Source organism: Mercenaria mercenaria, chromosome 6 (genome assembly GCF_021730395.1).
Source record: "Mercenaria mercenaria strain notata chromosome 6, MADL_Memer_1, whole genome shotgun sequence".
Taxonomy (NCBI): domain Eukaryota; kingdom Metazoa; phylum Mollusca; class Bivalvia; order Venerida; family Veneridae; genus Mercenaria; species Mercenaria mercenaria.
The window spans coordinates 43330349-43347028 of record NC_069366.1 but is presented as its reverse complement, the minus strand read 5'-3'; the positions used below and the strand labels follow the sequence as shown (position 1 = coordinate 43347028).

General features: G+C 35.0%; 1 protein-coding gene across 1 annotated transcript in view; it reads left to right on the top strand.

Moving 5' to 3' along the window:
- Positions 1–16680, top strand: part of LOC123550539 (uncharacterized) — a 77930-nt gene that overhangs the window by 5521 nt on the left and 55729 nt on the right. Inside the window, exons 2-3 of the mRNA XM_053546776.1 lie at positions 13433–13530; positions 15754–15940. Coding sequence (XP_053402751.1) covers positions 13433–13530; positions 15754–15940 — 285 coding nt within the window. The remainder of the gene's footprint in view (positions 1–13432; positions 13531–15753; positions 15941–16680) is intronic.

Here is a 16680-nt window from a genome sequence, read left to right as displayed (position 1 = left end):
AATAAGCGTTGTACATTGGAAGACAGGTAATAACCTATATTCAATGATAATTATAATAATAAGATCATTATAATTATTGATAATGATAAAAATAGGGGAAATTCTAGTCTGTAAACTCACTGAAATAACCTTTATACCGGCAAAACAAACAAACTTCATAGGAAACACCGTCGTGTTACAAAATAATTGAATAAACTCTGAAGAGATCCGTAGAAAAAAAAGACAAACAAAAACAAAATTCGATTTGAGTCAGTTCATAACGAACTATGAGTAAAACAAAACTATCAATGGCCCTGGCAACGCCGTAAGCAGTTCATGTATGTATTCATTTGTTTTGGGATTAAATACGTAGCGACATGATATAGCAGGCACACAACATGTCACATCTGCATTTATAATAAGTCATCTTTGATCTTATATTAAGACTTTACCAGTTTTTGTCTTTTTGCTTGTTACAGGGACCACGACTTTGATCGCTCAAAGAGAACTAGGGTCTTGTGCATGAAAAAGGTAGCTAAAGTGAGCCTAGGCAGGAATGCAGTTAAAGGGGATCCCTTTGTGTTCAATGGGACAGCAGTGCAAGGCAGAATGAAAGCAAACTGTGATCCCTTCGAGCGTTAGAATTGGACTCGACAGCTGATGATACACAGCATGTTTGCGTGTTATTTGGCTGCCTTTTGACTAAAAATTCAAGGGTGCTGACATAGGACGTTTCTTTCAAAATTCTATTTTAGACATTGTCATGAGTCAATAGACCAAGTTTGAAGAAATTTGTATGTTGGAAATTTTAGTTATTACACAGTTCACTCTCGTAAGCCTTTAAGGTTATGTATCATGATGTAGACTGGACTTTTCCTGAGTCAGGTCGTTTAAACAGTTGTAATACTAACACATTCCAGAACTTTAATACTAACACATTCCAGAACTTTCAGCTTCATTTTTATTATTTTTAAAGACATGTAACTTCATGTATAATCATACTAAACAAGATAAAAGTCACACTTATCATATGATTGTAAAATAATGTATCATTTCCCGAAAATTCGTTCCTATGAATATTTGGTTTACATTTACCTTGTCTCTACATTGAAAGTAAGAAATCCTATTTTTCTGAAACAATAGTTCATAATGTGCTAAAAGAACGTTTACATTTGTAAACTTTAATGATGTGTTTATAGTATCTAAAACATGTGTATTATTTCTGTAATGATGGATTTCTGACAAAATTAGATGCTTACACCAGTTTTGCCAATGACTGTGAATGTAACATACGATATTAAAATTTTATATTTCGAAACTTCAAAATAATTTCTTCCAGTAACTGTTCCACATGTCGAGGCATAGTTGTATCAATTGCAAACTGTTTCCTCTGTATTACAATTCCTACAATTTTAAAGGTTGTGTATATATCCACTATATTTTTAGCTACTGAAAAAGTGGAATGAATTTTCTGAACATTCATTTTATATTATACGCCCGTTTGAAAAACGGGACATATTATGGGAACGCCCCTGGCGGGCGGGCGGGCGGCGTCCACAGACCTTGTCCGGAGCATATCTTCTACATGCATGAAGGGATTTTGATGAAACTTGGCACAGTTGTTCACCATCATGAGACGGAGTGTCATGCGCAAGAACCAGGTCCCTAGGTCTAAGGTCAAGGTCACACTTGGAGGTCAAAGGTCAAATTCAAGAATGACTTTGTCCGGAGCATATCTTCTTCATGCATAGAGGGATTTTGATGAAAGTTGGCACAATTGTTCATCATCATGAGAAGGAGTGTCATGCGCAAGAACCAGGTCCCTAGGTCTAAGGTCAAGGTCACACTTAGAGGTCAAAGGATACAAGAATGAAAACTTTGTCCGGAGCATTTCTTCTTCATGCATAGAGGGATTTTGATATAACTTGGCACAAATGTTCACCACCATGAGGCGGAGTGTCATGCGCAAGAACCAGGTCTCTAGGTCTAAGGTCAAGGTCACACTTAGAGGTCAAAGGATACAAGAATGAAAACCTTGTCCGGAGCATTTCTTCTTCATGCATAGAGGGATTTTGATATAACTTGGCACAAATGTTCACCACCACAAGACGTAGTGTCGTGCGCAAGAACCAGGTCCCTAGGTCTAAGGTCAAGGTCACACTTAGAGGCCAAAGGTCAGATACAAGAATGACTTTGTCCAAAGCATTTCTTCTTCATGCATGGAGGGATTTTGATGTAACTTGACACAATTATACACCATCATGAGACGAAGTGTCATGTGCAGTTCCCTTCTTTAGAATTACTTCCCTTTGTTGTTACTATAAATAGCTTATATTGTAACTTTTTCATTACTAGTCGTAGGGAAAAATCGAGACCACTTTTCTGTAGTACAACATGCATGCTACATCCAATTTTGAGGTGTATTTTGACCAGTCTCTACCTGGTAAAGATTTTTGTGTGGACTTACAATTTTTTCTTAGTTGTTACTATAAATAACTTATATTGTAACTTTTTTATAATTGACCGTAGGGAAAAACCAAGACCACTTTTCTGTGGTACAACATAGATGTTACTTTCCAATTTTAGGTGTATTTTAAGGTATCTCTACCTGGTAAGGAGTTTTTTTGTGGACTTAGAAAAACAAAACAGTTATTACTAAACAACCACAAAATTAAAATTCCATTTGCAAATACAGGTGCTAGAGTAAAGAAATTTGCTGTGACGGGCGTATATTGTGACATTCTTGCACTCTTGTTTACTTTGCAAAATAATGCCAGAATTGTTTAGCCATTGATTGCTTTTGCTTGTTTTTCTTAAAGACCCAATGTTTATCTGTAAATAAAGTGAACAAGGCTTAATATATTTACAGTACGTTTTCTTTTCTGAAAATCGAAAGACTTCATCAATACTTCTCAATCGCGTAATTCTGATTTTGCATTAAAAGAAGTATGACGTCAATTTGTTTGTTTGTTAAAGAAGGCTGAGTAAAGTAAATTTCAACCAATGAATTCCATCATATATTGCTTACACTTATGGACATTTCCGTTACAAAAATATTATATACCCGGAAATAAACTGCACTCATGGCCTAAAATGATATGCTTATATATAAATGGCGGCAAATAGGAGCATTTTTCTGTTGTTGTTGTTTGTTTGTTGTTTTTTTATCACATCACGTAAAAGATCTAATCCAGTTTTTAGAAGTTTTGATACCTATATGTATTTTGGGAGGTAGTGCAAGGGCATGGGTGATTTTTCAAGCGTGTATGTGTTCAAGCGTGCTTGTGAGTGGGCGATGTATTAGACGGATTGTTGACGCCTGGATTTAATGACTACTGCAACAAACATAGACTTTAAACTATAAAATACTGGCATTTATCAAATCGGTGTAAATCACAGATTAAATTACAAACATAAGAACTGTATATTTTTTATTAGTCTTCTTTGACGACTAACCTTTAATCTTGTAACATGATTATAATAGCCCCGCGAATATACCGCTCTACTTTAACACATAAACATATTTATTTTGTTTCAAAGCCTTTGATTTATCCTGAAAATCACGCTCAAACCTTTCAAGCCGTCGTCGCATATAAATGCTCCAGTTTGTTGCGATAGAATTTATCTTTTAAAACTACCTGCTAGAGCATACTTATTATCCCCCGACGAAAGTCGGAGGGATATAGTTTTGGCTCTGTCCGTCCTTCCGTCCGTCTTTCCGTCCGTCCGTCCGTCCGTCCGGAGCCATATCTAGGAAATGGTTGGGAATATTTATTTAAAACTTCATATACATGTTCACCACAATGAGTTCTTGCGGCCCGTCAAGTTTCAGTCAGATTGCCCAAGTAACACCAGAGTTATGGCCCTTAGAAGTTTCTAGTGTTAACTATATAGGGTACTATAAATATGGCAATTTCTGCATCATAACTTTTGATATATTTGACCTAGAACTATGAAACTTAAACAGAATTTAGATCACCATAATGTGGTTGTGTACACACAATTTCATTTGGATTTATTTGTAAATTAAGAGTTATTGCCCTTTAATTGTATAAAAATCCACATATTTGTACATAACAAACTTACCATTTTGTAGAATTTCATTAAATTTCTTTCATTCTTTTCCATGAACATTTATTGTAAACATGTGAAGTTGTGTACCCACACCTGGTCGCCCCCTTACCTTGATCACACACCTCCCCCTCTATCCCCCGCCACCCCCCCCCCCCCCCCCCCCCCCCCCCCAAAAAAAAAAAATTCATTCCTTATTTTAGATTTTTTTTCAAACAAACTTCATATACATGTTCACCACTATGAGGTTATGGGGCCCATCAAGTTTCAGACAGATTGCCCAAGTAACACCAGGGTTATGGCCCTTAGAAGTTTCTAGTGTTAACTATATAGGGTACTATAGATCTATAGATATGCCAATTTCTGCATCATAACTTTTGATATATTTGACCTAGAACTATGAAACTTTAACAGAATTTAGAGCACTATAATGTGGTTGTGCACAGACAATTTTGTACGGATTTCTTTTTGTAACTTCAGAGTTATTGCCCTTTAATTGTCTAAAAATCCACATATTTGTACATAACAAACTTACCATTTGGCAGAATTTCATTAAATTTCTTTCATTCTTTTCTGTGAACATTTATTATAAACATGTGAAGTTGCGCACCCACACCTGGTTACCCACTTGCCTTGGTCACACCCCCTCCCCCTCCCAACCCCACTCCCCTCCCCCCTTCCCCAATTTTTTTTTTTTTTCATTTATTTTAGATTTTTTTCGAACCTTCCAAGTTGTACTATTCCCCCACCTCACTTCTCCACCCAGTCATGCCCACCACTGATCATGCATCCTCTGCCCCCCCCCCCCCCCCCCACTCCAACTTCACCCTTTTACCTTTTTTTTTTTCATTTTTAACTTTCAATCAATATTTATAATCAGCATGCGAAATTTTGTTTCCTCTCCCGTTCCCCTGCACCCCCACCCCCTAAAAAAATAAATATATACATATATCTATATATAGATATATATATTTCCATCCTTTTTTTTTTTTTTTAAATGTTCAAACCTTCAACATGTTAAGTTGTGACTTGCACAAACCTTGCCCTCGGCCATGTTCAAGATATCTTATCTGTGTTCTCTTAAGGACATCTGATCTTTTAAAGGAGTTCATCACAATATTTTATGCACAGCTCAATCGCGCAGCAAGCGATAACCACTGTAAAGTTCAGTATTCGCCGCCGAAAGTGCACAATTGTCGGATATGCAGCGCACTCGCGCAAAAAATATCGTATGTACTGACAATATAGGTCGTGCATATTTTACCTTTAAAAGGGATGGTGTTTTATTGGAGGAGTAATCGTAGGAGGTGCTCGAATCGAATACACTGTGGACAGCCAAAGTAAACTATTTCGTCCAGCAATGATGCAGCCGACTCCAAGTCACATAAAATTCCAGAAAATCTTAACGTAGATCTATCTCCTTCAAGTTTAAATGTGACTTGCTAAAAATGTTCTTATACTTTTTGTGCCCCATCCCGCATTTCACGTAGTAAGACCAGAGTTATGGCCCTTGGCAGTCAAAGTGTACATAAAGGGTCTAAACATTTGTGTCGCATGTACCTCAAAAGTATATGCGCCAAGAGTCATGAAACCATACAAGCATTAAATTCAGCATGCGAAGTTGTGCACCAGTGCTTTTATTTGAGGTTTCACTCAGTAAAAACAGATTTATGTCCCTTGACGTGGTCAAATATATACGTAAATGGCATGTGAAAGCTTGTGTAGCACGTATCTCAATAAGTATTTGACATAGAGGCATGCATTCTTAAAAGAGCATTATTCCGCATGTGAGTAAGAAAACTGGTTATGAAACTGATAATAACATTGTGCAATTTGTTGTGTAAGAAAAAAAAATGTTCATAATTTTTAGGTGGGTGGGGTAATGAAAAAATACTTTTGTGGGTGGAGTGAATATTTTGTAATTTTTCTTGAAAATAAGCACGGGTTGATATTATTTTTTTCGTTTAGAATTTTTTGTCTTAGTTCTAGCTTATATAATATGAAATTTGTTAAAATTCTGTCCGCTAGATTTTTCATATCATTAAGAAATACTTCGTGTTTTTCTCAGTTTCAGATACTTTCGACATCTGTCAAGAGTAATTTTTCTGAGTTAATATATCTATATGTTGACATTTTATGCATAGTTATAGTGGTTTCATTAATTGTTACGCATAAACAGTAACATCAGAGTGAAATTCTAAGTAAATAGTTGTTTGCAGTAGTTTTATTATGACATGTATGTATTGTTTCTTCAGACAAAAATACCGATTTGGTGTTCTTGATAAACTTTGAATACTGAAAAAAGAAGCACGGGTACCTATTATTTTTATTTTTTATTTTAACTTGTCATACATCAATCTATAAATATGCAAAGTTATAGAAAAATCTGTCCGCTAGAAATAATTGTGAAAAACATCTTTAAGTTCAAATGTACATGTAAAACAGCAACACCTGGTGCCAAACCACTCAAAGACAATATTTCATTCCAGTTAAACTTCAAGCTCACATTTCAATTAACTGCATTTAATTTTAAAAGCTAAGCTTATTACAGTAAGCATATCCCATTCAAAATAAATTCTTTAGTCCGGATCAAAGTATCATACATTTATTGTGTACTCTTTAATTAAACATTTGTTTTCTGTTAAATTGATTTTGACTAATGAAATTATTTGCTTCTTATTAACATCCTTAACTTTTTGCCGGATATATCTTTTTGCCATTCCTCACCACAAACCCTTTCGGCGGGGGATACCAATTCATCGAATTTGCTTGTTAAGCTTGTTGCAATATCAATTATCTTCCAGAACTTGCCGCAATAGCATACTTTTTTAGCTCACATGTCACACAGTGACAGTGTGAGCTTTTGTGATCGCGCAGCGTCCGTCGTCCATCCGTGCGTCCGTGCGTAAACTTTTGCTTGTGACCACTCTAGAGGTCACATTTTTCATGGGATCTTTATGAAAGTTGGTCAGAATGTTCATCTTGATGATATCTAGGTCAAGTTCGAAACTGGGTCAACTGCGGTCAAAAACTAGGTCAGTAGGTCTTAAAATAGAAAAACCTTGTGACCTCTCTAGAGGTCATATTTTTCAATGAATCTTCATGAAAGTTAGTCAGAATGTTAACCTTGATGATATTTAGGTCAAGTTCGAAACTGGGTCACATGCCATCAAAAACTAGGTCAGTAGGTCAAATAATAGAAAAACCTTGTGACCTCTCTAGAAGCCATGTTTTTCATGGGATCTGTATGAAAATTGGTCTGATTGTTCATCTTGATGATATCTAGGTCAAGTTCAAAACTGGGTCACGTGCTATCCAAAACTAGGTCAGTAGGTCTAAAAATAGAAAAACCTTGTGACCTCTCTAGATGCCATATTTTTCAATGGATCTTCATGAAAATTGGTCAGAATGTTCATCTTGATGATATCTAGGCCAAATTCGAAACTGGGACACGTGCGGTCCAAAACTAGGTCATTAGGTCTAAAAATAGAAAAACCTTGTGACCTCCCTAGAGGCCATATTTTTCAATGGATCTTCATGAAAATTGGTCAGAATGTTCATCTTGATGATATCTAGGCCAAATTCGAAACTGGGTCACGTGCGGTCCAAAACTAGGTCATTAGGTCTAAAAATAGAAAAACCTTGTGACCTCCCTAGAGGCCATATTTTTCAATGGATCTTCATAAAAATTGGTCAGAATGTTCATCTTGATGATGTCTAGGCCATGTTTGAAAGTGGGTCACGTGAGTTCAAAAACTAGGTCATTAGGTCTAAAAATAGAAAAACCTTGTGACCTCCCTAGAGGCCATATTTTTCAATGGATCTTCATGAAAATTGGTCAGAATGTTCATCTTGATGATATCTAGGCCATGTTTGAAAGTGGGTCATGTACGGTCAAAAACTAGGTCAGTAGGTCTAAAAATAGAAAAACCTTGTGACCTCCCTAGAGGCCATATTTTTAAATGGATATTCATGAAAATTAGTCAGAATGTTCATCTTGATGATATCTAGGTCAAGTTCGAAACTGGGTCACGTGCGGTTCAAAACTGGGTCATTAAGTCTAAAAATAGAAAAACCTTGTGACCTCTCTAGAGGCTATATTTTTCCATGGATCTTCATGAAAGTTGGTCTGAATGTTCACTTTGATGATATCTAGGTCATTTTCAAAAGTGGGTCACATGCAGTCAAAAACTAGGTCATAAGGTCTAAAAATAGAAAAACCTTGTGACCTCTCTAGAGGCCTTATTTTTGAATGGATCTTCGTGAAAATTAGTCAGAATGTTCACCTTGATGATATCTAGGTCAAGTTCGAAAGTGGATGACGTGTGGTCAAAAACTAGGTCATTAGGTCTAAAAATAGAAAAACCTTGTGACCTCTCTAGAGGCCATACTTTTCATGAGATCTTCATGAAAATTGGTCAGAATGTTCACCTTGATGATATCTAGGTCAAGTTCAAAACTGGGTCATATGCCTTCAAAAACTAGGTCATTATGTCAAATAATAGAAAAACCTTGTGACCTCTCTAGAGGTCATATTTTTCAATGGATCTTCATGAAACTTGGTCAGAATTTTTATCTCAATATCTAGGTCAATTTCAAAACTGGGTCACATGAGCTCAAATACTAGGTCACTATGTCAAATAATAGAAAAAACGTCGTCATACTCAGTTCAAAACTGGGTCATGTGGGGACAGGTGAGCGATTCAGGACCATCATGGTCCTCTTGTTATCTTTGATTTTACCTGAAAATAACACTTCTAACGCGAAAAATAAGGCTTAAAAAAAAAATATGTTTGTTTCCTGTAACATGCTGAAAAAAATGGGGGTCGGTAGGTAGGAATTTTTCTTTTTTTTTTTTTTTTTTTTTTTAGTAGGTGTCAGAACATTTCAGTGTTTCTGCTTTTTTGATATAGAAGGTAATAGGGGTGAAATCCTGGCAATAGTTAATAAATTGTGCTAAATGTGACTTGAGATAGTTGATACTGGTAACTGAGTGAATATGTGAATCAGATAACATTTAGACAATTTATTTTAGATTACTGAACATGACAAGAATGGTGACAGAACCACAAAAAATATCTAAAATGGCATATGACTAGAACTGAAACACATCGTACAGTTTGACTGTAATCGACTGACACAATCACCTTCTTCTATTTATTGTCCATCTTTGGACAGGTGATTATTTATCTATTATTTAATCATTATACAGGGCGTTTGGTAGGTTCTGAAACATAAATCATAGACTCTTCTGCCTAAATTTTCAACAGTCAAAATCAGATTTTCAAGAGTCAAGCTATTCAGGGGTGAAGCTTTTCTGTTATAAACTTTATCTAAGACAAATACATTAGTCTCCATGCAAGTCTTCAAGAAAACAAAGCCATCCAGTTCTGATTGAACTTGTGTTTAATTTTAGACTTGGGTGTTTCAGCATCACTAACATCATCATTCTTTAATTGAATGTTTGGTTAGTACAGCACACACTGTCATTATCACTGTCATTAGAACCTTTCTGACCACCTATAAATCCTAAATCAAATAGTTTTCTTTGAGCCATAGTGTCATAAAATACTCAAGAACAGTTCATAAAGGTACAAAATAACCAGTAACAGTTGTCATATTTTTCTTAAAGCAGACTTTTTATTGGCTTAATATTAAGATTTGCACTAGAAAATCTCGTTGGAAATGACAGAAATGTCCGAAAATCACGGCCGTGAAAACGGGTGACAAATACGGAAAACGAAAGTTGGAGTTTAATTCTTGAAAATAAAATGCATCTGTTTAATTTATTTTCTACCATCATAGCTATTCACTACTTATAATTTCTGCTTATCAAAAGATTTTTTTATTTGTTTCTGCCCAAACTAAGCCTCGACAATACTGGAAAATGTGCTATACATTGTAACGTTCGATTATAATTATCCAATTTGTTATTTAGTAACCTTATTATCGCCAATTAACTGCCTAATCAGGCCTCGACCTTAACTTTTTTCAGCAGTTGCCAGCAGGTTCAGCAACTGCTAAAATCTAGTAGACCTGCTCAGACTTTAGTGGACCTCCAATTCTATCCAAAGAGCTATAAAAATAATGTATTTTATACTTCTTTGTTCTATCTCATAAATTGTGATGCTGTAGACGTCATAACTTCATATCACTCAAAGAAACGGGACTTATTTCTAAAATAATTAAAAATGGAAGACTGTAGCAATCTGTTATCCCGAAAAATAATTATTTTGAAAAGTGTCCCAAAATATGGACACAATCATCATCCTCCGACCAGTGTTGAAAGTGAAAAAAAAACATCAACAATTATCGGTAATCATTCTGATGATAAACTAAGTAATTGGCCTCGTTTTCATCATCAATTAACACCCCCTCAAAGAGCTAAAAGAAGTGTGTCGGTTATTGTGGCATCTGCAGTGGAGATCAAAGCAGTATAGTTTCCACGAGATTGTCAATTGCATTACGTCATGTTTTCGCGCCATGTGACACATCACTGTCTGATCTTACTTTCTCGATTCCTTTAATTGTTGAGAAGAAATCAGTAAAAAAGTTTTTTTCTTTAATTTTTTAAAAGCGAATGTGCAATATCCCGAATAAACTGACATGTAAAATGTGTCAGACCGTGAACGATGATGACCTATTTGCCCTCAAGAAATTTACATTATTGTTTGAGAAGAATATCTAACAAAGTGTTGTGTCAAAAAATATATGTACGAAGACTCATTAAAAACTTATTAAAATTCGCAACGACATCATACTGCTTCATTTTAAAACACATTTCTATTTACGTTCATGAGGTCACGTAACCTATTCTGCCGTGCTAACAGAAATCTGTTTGCCAAAAAATCGTTTTACTCCATGTATTTAAATTGCTGCCGCTTTTTCATTATTTAAGATTTTTTAATTGTGTTTTTTGTACTTTCTGGTCAAAAGTCTGAATTTTATTACCATAGTATGTACCGTTTATTTACTTTAAAAAGGAAATAAATAATCAAGATCGCGCTGTTTGAAATTTTACAAAACATTATATGAAAATTTGATCGTTTTTAAAGAATTTTGCCTACATTCCTGTCGATATCTTATTAAAATTGTTATAGAATTCAAACTGTATTAGTTCTCAAGCGGTGTTGAAAATCTGAAGCGATTATATTAAAAAATGAATGCACTACGCGCGTTTTTTGTGTCAGAAGTAACTGCGATGTAAATTAAGTATTACGATAGGGCGCACGTGCTTGTGGAATGGAAAATTACCAGCATGACGTTTTGATATTTTTACGATTCGCGGGTAAATTCCAGTCAATCCAGGTAATTTTGCCTGATGTAATTACTCAATTTGGTAAAGTTACCACGTAAAAACCACTCGCCCGATCGGTGTAGTAGTCCATTCGTGCTATCCTGACTTTAACTCGCCAATGCTTATAACTGTAGAATGCCGTACTTAAGGCAAAATCAACTTTCGTTTTGTGAATTCGCCGATATGGGTACGATTTTCCCCCCTATTTTTCACTTTTAAGGGTTTTATTTTATTTGCAGACCGTGACTGAAAATTGGTTGACCGTCGGTCTACCCAACTTTTGAAAGTGGACCTGCCGATATTTTGGTTGCGCCGGTCCAACGGTCCGCCGCTAAGGTCGAGGCCTGCAGTAATCAAATGAAATTGTTGAAAATTTGCTCCCGCCTAGGTCGGGTACAACTAAATTATCCCTATAATCAATAAAGATATGATCAGAATCTCGAATTTCGGCCCATAAAAAAATTGCGGTCGGCGGTAAAAACTTACGGTCGGTCGGGTTACAGGAAACAGACATATTTTTTTTTTAGGCCTAATCTATCAGCGCCTGTTTTGAGACAAAAAGTAACAAACCAAAACAGCCATCTGGAGAATTCAGCATGAGAAAGCTGGTTTTAATGCGGTTCTGGAATCAGCTTGGCGCGATAGCAAGAGCGATTTTGAGATTTTGGTCAGTTTGTCCCGTTTTCCAGCCAAACTAAAGCAGACACGGGCAAATGCAGTATGATTGGAGGTACGCATTTATAAACGGACTTGCAACATACTGAAGACAATTTACAAAAATTCATAACAAAATACTTACGACGAATTTTCTCCTTGAATCGATGCTTTGTTGACAAAAAATGCTTGGCGCGATACCTACAGCATGACGTCATAGACCACGTGATTGTGCACCGTGATTATGTCAGTGATGTCATTTTAACATAGCAATGTTTTGTAGTTTTTTTTGCAATAATTTATTTGTTATTTCAGCATTATTAGACCATTAAGTATCAGATCAGAAACAGGTTAATGAATTTGTTTCGGAGAAATTAATATAATTACAAACGTATTTAGTTTGTTGTAAATGTTGTCATAAATCCTCACGTTGGCTTCTGTTTAGGCATGTGCACATAAAAGTTTTAAGGTAGACTACCTCCTTAAAGATTTTACAGTACCTGTTTCCAGAGCTACTGTTATGAAAATTCTGCAGTTTACTGTGTAAGTTTTAAACATATATCAGGTCCCATAACTCTGACTGTTCTTTAGAAGGACAAAATTATTTCTCATTTTCACTTTGAGAATGGCCAAAAATTAACATTTAAATTGCTGAAGTATGTCTATGCATTTGATGGAAACATCACAAAAACTTTAATTCTAACACTTTTAAGATTTAATTTTATATAAACAAAGAAATATTTTGCCATGTATTGTCTTGTCGATTAAAACATGTTTCACAAAATGACCTACTTTTGGCTATTCCCCCTAAAAAAGGATTCCAGATCAGTATCCCTTCCTTGTGTAATTCGAGCGTGTTAGGATGGAAATAGATTTTAGTTTTGCATGCTTTGTTTGCAAATAAAACTTTTTTTTTCAGCCTTCATGACATCTGAACTCAAAACTCTGTTTTATTTGCCAACAAAGCATGCAAAACTAAAATCTATTTCCCAAAATAACATATTCTTACTTTACATATCAACTTTCATAACTCTGACAAAATTATTCTTCCATTTTAATTTGGCAAATTAAAATATAGGAGAATTATTGATTTTCAAAACATTGTTTAAAACTATTAAACATATTAAATTAAACTTCAAAACAGATTGTAAAAAAGTTCATGTCCAAAGTCCCATAATTCTGACTTTAATTTAAACAAAATTACATCCCTTTTTCCACATTGATTTAAAGTGTTCTTTCATGTAGTAAACCCTATACATCTTTACACAATGTTGAATCATGAAGCAATAATACACACTTAAAGTCAACATTCATTCTTTCTCAGTTGCATTCCTCCATATTGTTTCTTAGTATACCTCAAAGGCTCATCCCCGCCGCATGATGTACATGTTTTTAGTAAACTGTTGCATGAAAACATTTATTTGTTGATAGGTTCTGAAGAAAGCCCACAGAGACTCCAGGAACCATCACCGGCAAATTGTTCAACATTTCAAAGAGGAACTAAAAAATGAAATGGGAGATGCTTTCAGGTAATATAATGTCAGTTTACTGTTATTATACTCCCACCAAACATGTTTGGAGGGGGGTATATAGGAGTCAGTTTTGTCGCGTCACGTCCCGTCGCGTCCCGAAATCTATTATCTCAGTTATCACTAAATGGATTTGATGCAAACTTAAAATAGATGTTCCACCTTATCACCCACATCATGTGACACAAGGTGCATAACTCTGACACCAAGTTTTCATGAATTATGTCCCCTTTTATTTAGAATTTAAGGTTAATTTTGTTGTATTTTCACTATATCTAAGTTATTACTAAATGGATTTGATTCAAACTTAAAATAGTTGTTCCAACTTATCACCCACATCATGTGACATAAGGTGCTTAACTCTAACATCAATTTTTTATGAATTATGTCCCCTTTTTACTTTAAATTTAAGGTTGATTTTGTTGTATTTTCACTATATCTCAGTTATTACTGAATGGATTTGATTCAAACTTAAAACAGATGTTCCACCTCATCACCCACATCATGTGACACAAGGTGCATAACTCTGACACCAATTTTTCATGAATTATGCCCCTTTTTACTTAGAATTTAAGGTTAATTTTGATGTATATTCACTGCATCTCAGTTACTACTAAATGGATTTGATTTAAACTTAAAATAGATGTTCCACCTCATCATTCACATCATGTGACACAAGGTGCATAACTCTGACACCAATTTTTCTTGAATTATATCCCCTTTTACTTAGAATTTAAGGTTAATTTTGATGTATTTTCACTATATCTCATTCTGATTGGCTTAGAGCCAAAGGGAAGTAACCTTTTTTTAACTTTTGTACTGAGTTTCTTCCCCTTAAATTCCAGGAATTAGTCTATTTTTAGAAATCCTATTTTTAGATTTTCAATATTTTAGGTATTTTTCTAACTTTTTTATTATCTGTCCTATGTAAAAAGTAAATACATTTTTCTGTGGTAACAAGGGCCAGTAAGACATTTTTTTTGTATTCACTTTTAGTGTATCTCTAATATTAGAGATTTTATTTTTTATATTACCTCATCCCTCATCCAGGGCACATAATTATACTAGTATTACTTATATGTGGAAGCCCAGGATGAAGTACTCCAAAGAAGAGTAAACTTCTTTTTAAGTATTAAGCTTTTTTGACATTTTTATATTATTCTAAGTATTTTTAAGATTATGGTGGGTGTATGAGTCACTCCTGTGACAGTTCTAGTTTCTTTTAGTATGGAGTAATGTCTCCCACAGTTGACTTTTGCCAAACTAGTTATCTCAGTAGGTGCAAGATTGTGAACCCAAAACTTGCAAGTTTGATAGCAGGGAAATGTGTATGTTCTTTGTGACTCTTTGACAGAAAACTGTGTCTGTAGTCATTTGTCCTCCACCTCTGATTCATGTAGAGAAGTTATCAGTTACTTGTGGAGAACAAGCAAGTTCTGGTACAGAATCCAGAAACTCTGATTTGGGTCTCTATAAAATTGAAATGCTGTTGAAAATGGTGTTCAGTTCATCAAACAAACATTAGTTTTGCTGATACACATTTTTTCTGCCATTAATTTTGTTTGATCCTAATCAAGACTATACATGACTAAATATATATATATATATATATATATATATATATACACACGGTAACATTCAGTTGGCTAAGGCTGTGCTTGTGTTTTTTGAAAATTCAGTTAGCACAATTTATTTTGCTCATGCTTCTTACAATTTTAGATTTAGAATAATTCTGATTGAACTAAAAGTTTGCCCATACTCGTAACACTATTAAATGTTTCTGATAGAACTAAAATTACACTCTTTTTAAACTTAGCTGAAAATTTTTAATTGGTAAAAATTAAGTAAAACTTTCCCAGTGTGATAGAACAAAGCTCAATGTTACTGTGATATATGAATTGATATAAACTTTCAAAGACAAAATAAATGGTCATATCTTTGGTTTGTTAGGATTTTATTTTGTGTTTTGGCACAACCATGTAATCATTTTACTGTCAAAAACTGGCACTAGTAAACCCCAAACAATCAAACTCAATTAAATCCTTGAAAACTGGTTCCTGAGCAGTATTTATGATTTTACTGTATCTGCTATTTAATTTCTCTATGGTAAATAATAAAGTTCAGATTGGTGATATAAAACTAATAACTTTCTCGGAGTGTATATATTTATATCTTTCATCTTAAAAAAATGATTCCTTTTAACTGTCCTTTGTACATATTCAGAAAATTCCGAGCAAGCATCCTGCAGACTGGTGAAGGTGACGGCATGGAAGTAAGAGAACATTACATGAAGATGAGACCAGAACTGGCCATCATGGAAATTTTTGACAAGTTTAGTGTTCTTCTTATGGTCACACAAGTGGGCGATAGACAGACAGCCAAAGGTGCAAAGTTCAGGAGACAGATTGAGGTATTAAAGACCGGTTATAGTTATTCTGACAGATGTGCTTTTTAGCTCACTTGTCAGGAAGTGACAAGGAGGTGAACTGTTGTGACCACTTGATGTCCGTCGTGCGTCGTCCGTCAACAATTTGTAAAAAAATCTTCTTCTTGAAAACCACTGGGCAGAATTACACCAAACTGCACAGGAATGGTCCTTGCATGGCCCCCTTTCAAAATTGTTCAAAGAATTGAATTCCATGCAGAACTGTGGTTGCCATGGCAACCGAAAGGAAAAAAATTAAAAATCTTCTTCTCAAAAACCAGAAGCCCTAGAGCTTAGATATTTGGTGTGAAGCATTGCCTAGTGGACCTCCACCAATTTTGTTCAAATCATGACCCCGGGGTCAAAATTGACCCCGCCCCAGGGGTCACTTGATTTACATAGGAAAATCTATAAAAATCTTCTCAAAAACCAGAAGCCCTAGAGGTTAGATATTTGGTGTGAAGCATTGCCTAGTGGTCCTCTACCAAATTTGTTGAAATCATGACCCTGGGGTCAAAATTGACCCCGCCCCAGGGGTCACTTGATTTTACATAGGAAAATCTTCAAAAATTTTCTAAAAATAAACCAGAAGGCCTAGAGCTTAGATATTTCACATGTAGCATAGCCTAGTGGACCTCTACAAAATTGTTCAAATCATGACCCCTGGGGTCAAAATTGACCCTGTCCCAGGGGTCACTTGATTTTACATAGGAAAATCTTAAAAA